The sequence below is a fragment of the Alligator sinensis genome, unplaced genomic scaffold (genome assembly GCF_000455745.1).
Source record: "Alligator sinensis unplaced genomic scaffold, ASM45574v1 scaffold280_1, whole genome shotgun sequence".
Taxonomy (NCBI): Eukaryota; Metazoa; Chordata; order Crocodylia; family Alligatoridae; genus Alligator; species Alligator sinensis.
In genome coordinates, this window is record NW_005841835.1 from 1676620 (window position 1) to 1685535 (window position 8916).

Here is an 8916-nt window from a genome sequence, read left to right on the forward strand (position 1 = left end):
TGCTTCTCAAGAAAATCCCGGGACATCATTCTCCCCTTGTACTCGGCCTTGGTGAGGCCGCAGCTGGAGTACTGTGTCCAGTTTTGGGCTCCACAATTCAAAAAGGATGTGGAGAAGCTTGAGAGAGTCCAGAGAAGAGCCACGCGCATGATCAGAGGTTAGGAAAACAAACCTTACGACAACAGGCTGAGAGCCATGGGGCTCTTTAGCCTGGAAAAGCGCAGGCTCAGGGGTGATCTGATGGCCACCTATAAGTTTATCAGGGGTGACCACCAGTATCTGGGGGAACGTTTGTTCAGCAGAGCGCCCCAAGGGATGACGACTAGGTCAAATGGTCATAAACTACTGCAAGACCGTTTCAGGCTGCACATAAGGAAGAATTTCTTTACTGTCCAGGCCCCCAAGGTCTGGAACAGCCTGCCATCGGAGGTTGTTCAAGCACCTACATTGAACACCTTCAAGGGTAAATTGGATGCTTATCTTGCTGGGATCCTATGACCCCAGCTGACTTCCTGCCCTTTGGGCAGGGGGCTGGACTTGATGATCTTCCAAGGTCCCTTCCAGCCCTAATGTCTATGAAATCTATGAAATCTATGATTCATCCCATTGGCTTTCCAGTGACATCAAATTTTAAGGAAGGAAATAGCCTGTTACTTAAGTAACCAAGTACAAGCTGAGTGTTAATGCACATCCTTTTGTGACCATTTGCTGACTTTTCTCTGTGGTCATATCCTGACAGAACGAGAGCAGCCTCTGGCCAACATTTCAGACGCTGCATCTCAGTTGCCCTTGGTACAGCGAGAGCTGCTCACATTACGACAGGGTTTGGGAGCAGGGCTTATTTACTAAATTAAACTGTTCTTTTACAGTTTCACGAATAACCTGCTGCCTTACCAAGCAACTCTTTGAATCTGAATTATACCGATGCTGAGCTGGTGCTCAAATAATGTTCTCAGTATTTTTTTTTACTCTATTCACTGTATTTCCAGGACGGGGGTCTGTTTTTCTCTACAGACTTTCTGGAGAAGCAGCTACCCTGCTTGACTGCTCACACACCACAGTGCTGTGTATCTTATCAGTGATCACACAGTGCCAGGGCCAACGAATGTTTCTTGGTACATTAATGTCCTCACCCAGCATAAGGATGACACAGTAGGACTGACTAGGAATCTCCCAGCAGTCCCAGTCCCAGTGTAAGTTGGGCTAGAGATTTGTTTTTTTCTTTATTCACATTAAGGAACTTGACCCCTAACTAGGGTCCTACCCAGCCTCTGCAATCCTGATGGCCATGCCCCCAGGCTGCACTGGCCAGGCACCAGCCTCACCAGCCTTCGAATATCCTCAAAGCATCTCTGGTTGCTGCTTGGGGCTGAGCTGGAGAGGTGGTGAATGGACTTCTGTTCTGGGTCCTTTCTCTACTGAAGCCAAGCTTACCGGAGGCACAGGTTCTCTCTGCTTCCCATAGAGCATCACTCACCGAAGAAGTCATTTAGTGTAGCCAGAGATGCTGAGTACTCTCTCCCTTGCATCTTTTAGAAGGTGATGAACAGTTTGATGTTCTCTTGTCTTTAGTTTCCTGAACTTCTCACCTGGGAGTGAAGTAAGAAACAATCTCCTACGGACTGGTTCTGCAAGATGTTGCCTGTGGTGAACATAGAGCTGTCTTAATGGTCTTTATTGATTAATTCAGGAAGCTCCAATATGCAAGTTGCTTCCTGCCACCAAGGGCTTGCAATATGATGGCAGATATGATATCAGGTGTGAGAATTATAAGTGCTAGACGAGGCATAGGGGGCAGTATGGCCACATGGCTCTTCAACTATTGTGCATACATCTTGTTCCCACTTACAGTCCACAGCATGTTAAAAATAATTCCCACCCCAGGAAAACCACCCTGTGCACAACACTCATGCTTGTCCTTGCTCAGTCATAGTTTCATAGTTGGTAGGGTTGGAAGGGACCTGAGGAGATCATCTAGTCCAACCCCCTGCCGTGGCAGAGTACTGGGGTCAAACAATCCCGGCCAGATGTTCGACCAGCCTCCTTTTAAAGACCCCCAGGGTAGGAGCCAGCACCACTTCTTTTGGAAGTTGGTTCCAGGTCCTAGCTGCCCTGACAGTGAAATAGTGCTTCCTAATGTCTAGCCTGAAACTACCCTCTGCTAGCTTGTGTCTGTTGTTTCTTGTAACTCCTGGGATTGCTCGGGGTAACAGGGACTCTCCCAATGCCTGCTGGTCCCCCTTGACTAGTTTGTAGACTGCCACTAGATCCCCTCTCAGCCTTCTCTTTTGGAGGCTGAACAGGTTCAGGTCCCTTAGCCTCTCCTCGTAGGGCCTGTCCTGCTGACCCCTGATCATGTGGGTGGCCCTCCTTTGGACCCTCTCCATATCGGCCACATCCCTCCTGAAGCACGGCACCCAGAACTGGATGCAGTACTCCAGCTGTGGCCTGACCAGTGTCCCATAGAGGGGGAGGATCACCTCCTTGGGCCTGCTTGAGATGCATCTGTGGATGCACTACAAGGTATGGTTGGCCTTCCTGACCGCGTCCCCACACTGTCGGCCCATGTTCATTGTGGCATCGATGATGACTCCAAGATCCTTTTCTGTCTCAACACTGGTGAGAAGGGAGTTCCCCAGCCTGTAGGTGTGCCGCTGGTTCTTCCTCCCCAGGTACATTACCCTGCACTTGTCAGTGTTGAACCCCATCCTGTTCTCTTCGGCCCACCCCTATAACCTGTCTAGATCTGCTTGCAGCCTGTTCCTTCCTACTAGTGTACCTGCTTCACCCCACATATTAGTCATCTGCGAACTTGAACAGGGTGCTTTCTACCCCCTCACCCAAGTCACTGATGAAGATGTTGAATAGTGAGGGCCCAAGGACTGAGCCCTGGGGAACCCCACTGCCCACATCCCTCCAGGTCGAATAAGACCCATCCACCACCACCCTCTGGTCCCCAGCCCTCATCCTCAAAATTCACTTTCTTTCACTCTAAAACGTAGTGCCTGACTTTTGCCTCTTTGAAATTTATAGGCTGAGTTTTACTTGTCTATAAAAAGTTTTGTGAGATTTAATTGTGCAGGTTATAAGCCATTTTTAAGACCACAAAACTATTTTAAGCAACTATTTAAATTTTCTCTCAGGAAATCATGTGCAGCCAGAGCAGAAAGATCCTTGTAAAAAGGAGGAAAAGTTAATAAATGAGCCCTTGGCTGTTATTCCAGCACCTCATCAAGGGCCTGTGTCATTCCTTCCACTTCCATGTTCCTTGTCACATGCCACTGGATGATCCAGGCAGGGGACCTGAGACATCATGGTGATGAAGAGGTGGCTGATCTCAGGTGTTAGAATTGCATCATATAGCTGTCACCTACCAACAGGATCCAACAACTTGGAAAATGCAGCTAGGCCAGTACCCAAGTACTCCCTGGGAATCCTCAAACTTCATAAGTCAGCAGGCTTGGGGCAGCTTCTCAGCTCTGAGCCCCAGGCTCCCTCAAAAGGTTTGTTAATGTATGTAGGAGATACCTCTTAATTGTACTACCCATGTGCTCAGGCTATTGAGGCTATTTTTAAGCAAAATTTCCTGATCAGAGGCAGGATGCAGCATTATCTCCTATCAATAAGGATAGAAATGTGTAAGGACCCAGGACCTGATGGCCTTTCTAATCTCCTGCTTGTCCATGGGCCCACACTTATGTGATGGGTCATTGGATGGGTGAGGGGATTATACCTCTCTTGCCCATGTGTAGGACCTTTGTGATCCTGTTGTAATTTATTTCACAATAGGAGACAAACATTTGTCAGTGCAAGGCTGGGTCAGTGGGTTGGAATGCACCTATGGCTGATGCAGTAATTCCATATCATGCTCTGTAACATTCACTGTGGGCTTCCAGTGCATCAATCACAAGGCCCCTTTGTATGGGGCAAGTTCTTCAGGGGAGGGGACATATAGGTCTCCACCAGCACTGCAACTGCTGGATGAATGCTGCTGAGGGAGGGCACCATTTCCATGTGTTCAAAGTCTGACTTTCCCATGTCCCTCATTAATCTCCAGCATCATCTATGCTGAACCTCAAGTTACACCTGATACCATATCCAACAAGGATACTTGCATAGCTCTTAAGGGTGACTTTAACCTCCTGGGTGGTGGCGTACCGTGGGTCTCCAGTGCCTGGGGACCAATGCATGCATTTGCGCTTCCCCCACCATCCATGCCCGATCGCTGAGCGGGGAGGAGGGGTTCCCCTGTCAGCAGAGCCCAGAAACACTGGTGGCAGAACTGGAAGTGCTGGCAGCGAAACCAGGAGTGCCACCGGGGGACTTAGTACCTCCTGGAGGGCCCACTTGGTGCCCCTCCTCCCCCCCAGGCTGGTGCCCAGGGGCATGGCCTCCCCAACCCCCGCCCCCCCCTCCATTGGTACGTCAGGGCTCCTGGGGTCTTGCATCTTGAACAATGATGCTTTGTGCTCTGAAAGAACTTTCCATTAGCAACCTATGGTCTGCAGACCCCTGGGGGTCCACAGAGTATGTCTAAGGGGTCCGTGAAAGATCACTGTGATCAATCAAAAGTACATGAATACCCACACTAGGAAAATAGAAATTGTCCTAATGGCCAGTTCCCACTGCTCTAGTCTATAGCTGATGTGGCTTCCCAGTGGGAAGGGTCCTTTCTTCTGTTACCCCTAATGACATGACAGGAGAATCATTACTTTGTATGTATTCTTTGTCTCTAACTAGTCTAGTCTCAAATTGTGGGTTTCATTCATCTGGAGCTACTCAACCTAAGTGCCACTTGTTCACATGATTTACAGGAAAATGACACAAGTGGGTTCAGATTCATATTTGAGCCCAGTTTCTTGAGGATCTGAGTTAGGCTTACAGCACCAAAAGCATGGATTTGTGGCTGAATCTTCATGCAGGATTCTGTGCCTTGCTGCAGGTGGTGTGGATGAATCAGGACCTTGCTTGTCACATTGTTCTTGGTCAGGCCATGCTTCAGGGAAACCTGGCTGTTTGTGGGATGATAATAAGATAACCATGTTGTAGAGAGGTGTTGCTGTGTTTCATCTGGAAGAATTTGGGTTCTTCACTTTGGGACTTGACCTCAACTTACATTAACACTGCCTAGAGAGGGATAAGATGGCAGCTGTCCTTCATCTGTGGATTCTAAATTATCAGCACGTGTGTTGTCTCCCAGAGCTGATTTGCATCTTCCCATTCTAATTGGATGGCATTGAAAAGAGGTGGCTAGAAATGTGGGGGAGATTCAGAGGCTGAGAACAAGGTCACAGATCAGACGAGAGACCATGGTCTTGGGGACCACTGAGGAACTTAGTTCTTCCAAATGCCCTGCCCACAGGAAGCTCTAGGACAGAATGAGGCTGGCTGCTTGTTTATCATGGAAAGAAATGGGAAAAGTCATTACATTATTAGAGCATCTTTCAAAGAGGAAAATCCTAACCCCCAAATACTTGAATTCTTGTGAAAGCCTCTTGTCATGGGAAAGTCTGAGAAAAGTCAAACAAGCACCCTTTATGTTATCGTAAAATCATTGTTATGATAAGAATGATAGTAAAAATGATGTAACCCCCTTTGCTTATATATGATAGTAATCTAAAACCATGCAGAAACACAAACATCACCACACTGCATAGGGATAAAGTCCAATAGTTAGGGGAATCATGCTCAGTACATCTCAAGCTGAGGGGATGAAGGCCAGAGGTGGTATTTTCAGTAGTCCCTAAAACCCACTTTCAAAAGTAACCTAGTCACCTAGAAGCCTCAGTTTAATGCAAAGTCAATGGGACTTAGGCACTAAAGACACAGAGGTTTTGGAACATGTTACCATAGGGCTTGTTATGAAAATCTACTCTGAGTTATGGCATATTCAGCCGTAGTCAGAACCTAGCCTTCTTCTTGGAGGTTAAAGATGAACAGCTTAACTCCTAAGCATGTCTGGCAGCTGGGAAACTGACTGATGCTTTCACATCCTTCATTGTGAAGTGGATACTCTAAAACAGCTGCTATTCAGGCACTTCCCTTTTCTCTCTTGTCGCCTATGAGGCCAGCTGCGTTTACTTGAATATAGCTAACTTCATCCTGACCTTTCATATATGCAGAGTAGCCTGCAGAGTTTTAGATTTAAATAACACAAGACACAGTCATGTCAGTGGCAGGAAAGAGAAGCACTGGTCCTTGTTCTATAGACTCTTCCCTTAGAGACTACCCTCTGAAATCAGTGGGAATGCTGTGACCAGGGGCCTTTTGAAATTACTCTGTTATAAAGTGAGTAACAACTGGTTGAATAGTAGGTGGAAAAAATTCAAGTAGTAGGCAAGGGACGGAGAGATGTTATAGGGAGATCTGAAAAGGGATGATGTGGAGAGGCAGCTCCAGAGACAGGCTAGTGTAGTTAAGGAGAAGGCTCACACATCAGCAGCAAAGTGGTTGAGTGCAAGGCTGAAGAGGAAGGCATTAGACTTAGGAGAGTGTGTGGGGGATGGTCTTTGATCAGCTGTATCAATTAGCCCTTGTCAATTTTGTGACTACCACTGAACAATGCAGCGTGCATGTGAGCTAAGATCATGGCAGGAAAGGTAGGATCAGGAATACATTAAACTTACATTAAACTTAATGAGATCAGGGATACATTAAGCTAGTGAGTAAAAATCAGAGGTTTGAGTTAAGGTGGAAGAAAGAGGACGTGGAATTATGGAGTTTTGCCATAACTCCTTAAGCTATATGTTTTCTTCCTAGCTCATCCAGTGATTGAGTATGGATACCTGGAATGTCCCCAAGGGTACAAGAAGCTGAATCAGAGCCACTGTCAAGGTAAGGCCCCATTTCCAGCCCACTATCTGTCAGGCGGAGCAAAATATAGATAGGTAGGATCCCTAAAACAGATCAATTGGCAAAATTATATTTGAAGAACCATGTGCCTTTAAAGTGTGAAAAAATAGTTTCATTTTAATTGTATGTAAATATTGCATGACTGAGAGCTTGTATAGCTGATTAACAGCAATATCAACATGGCAAAAGTCACCCGATACATCACAAGAACAATCTTAACTCTGATCCACCAGGTACATTTGCTATGCCCCATGCTGTGCATAAGTTGGTGATCTCCATGTCTACGTTCAGCACATACTTAGTAATGTTAAGCAGAAGGGATGTGTATGTTTCTTGAGGAAACTCTACCCCTTAGTTACTAAGGAAGCTTTGTATGGGAGTTTGTTTAATTTTTTTTTCAGGAAAGGGAGCTGAGACCATGAAAGTGAGTTAGTGCATAAATCTTTCTATACTGACTACGTAAACTTTCTACAGTTCGAGGTTCCTCAGAGTCTGTTTTAAACTGGGGTAGGGCTTCCCCTTTGCATCTCTCATCCCCAAAGCCCCCTCTGCCCTCACTCAGGGCAATGATGTCTCTCTATCACTCATTATCTATATCCTCTTTGCTTCATATCAGGCGATAAAGTTTGTGTTTTCCACATTCTGGTTGAAATCTGGAATTTCCTGATTCCATTTTCATGATTCATAATGATCTAAGAAGTGGCAGTCAAAAAATGCATCAAAGAGACTGGGTCTAGTCCAAGCAAGCCCACGGCCAGTAGTCCACTGACTCACCTCCTCTAGCAGGGACTTTCCATCATGTTTAGTTAATGAGTCAAACTTGAGTTTTCCCACAGAGTCCTGTGGGACAGTTTTCACGAAGGTAGTGGCTTTGATTCCCCATGATGGTTTGACTGTGTTTTTGGTATGACTTGTAGCATTGGGTGTGTGTTAGGAGGGAAGAAGATGTGGTCTGGAGCCACCCCAGGGGCCTTTCTGAGCCAGGCAGAAGACATACTGTCCTGCAGGTGCTCTGTTGCCTTGAGGTGCCATCTGTACTCACATTCATGTGTACTTGCTTTGGCTGTGGGATGTTTTAGGAACTTAAGCACTAGCTCAGAATCTGAATTGAAAGACCAAGAATGCAATTTGTCTGATAGAGCATCAGAGAGGAACCATCCAGGTTAACTGAGATCCTCACCAGCAGAGTGTGATGATGAGAACTTAATGTATTTTCTTAAGACCATTGGCCATGAGATGGGAGCTCAGCTGTCAGGAGGCCAAGATGCTGTGTGATTAACTGAGCTTTGGCTTTGTAGGCTCTTGTGTAAGCATTGATGAGGGAATGCAGCAGCATTCTAGCTAAAGCTAAGGGGACCTTGGGAAACCTCCTGGCTCTGATCTGTAAATCCAGCAAGCCAGTGTGGGTTTCCCCTGTTCCCTTGCTGCAGACAAACAAATTACCTATCTCCATTTCCAAGGATACTCCCTGTCCTTTGCTTGCTGTGGACCATGGTGCAACCTTGAAGAGGCAAGCCTGTTACTGTGTCCAATCAAGAACAGTGGAAAGATCCAACACTAGTTAGCATTACCTCGAGGCCATCTAAACAGATTTCAGGAAACACTATCCAGACTCATTTCTCTGGAGGTCAGCTGGGCTGCACACCATGAATACTCCAGAGCCAATAGTTGGAAGCTGGAGCTGCAGTGTCTCCAGTGGATTTGCTGATTGCTGTTGATTACTGATGGGCTGAGGGCTTCAGCTCTGCTATTCACAAAAGCAGTGCAAGTGCTGGAGAAGGAGCCTCCTGGTGCTCCCCACATATGACTCTGTGCATCAGGGAACATGGCACTGGGAGGAGAAACCCAGCTGCTGGACCTACAATTGTCTTGCAGGCCTGGGTGGGAAAAGATAGAGACCCCTCCTCTGGCTGAGCTACAAGTCTTGTTGCCGCCAACTGAAATATGCAGGAGGACTGAGAGCACATAGAATCATAGAATCATAGAAGTAGGGTCGGAAGGGACCTTGTAGATCTTCAAGTCCGACCCCCTGCCTGGGCAGGAGGAAAACTGGGCTCAAATGAC

At 46.8% G+C, this 8916-nt stretch overlaps 1 protein-coding gene across 8 annotated transcripts in view; it reads left to right on the forward strand.

Annotated features, from left to right (window-relative positions):
- The window catches only part of LTBP2 (latent transforming growth factor beta binding protein 2), a 141470-nt gene that overhangs the window by 95983 nt on the left and 36571 nt on the right, over nucleotides 1–8916 (forward strand). For 7 of the 8 annotated variants that reach the window (XM_025201081.1, XM_025201050.1, XM_006015342.3 and 4 more), the window contains exon 9: nucleotides 6760–6834. The exons of the other annotated variant lie outside the window; for it this stretch is intronic. In XM_025201081.1, coding sequence (XP_025056866.1) covers nucleotides 6760–6834 — 75 coding nt within the window. The remainder of the gene's footprint in view (nucleotides 1–6759; nucleotides 6835–8916) is intronic. 8 annotated transcript variants of the gene reach the window in all.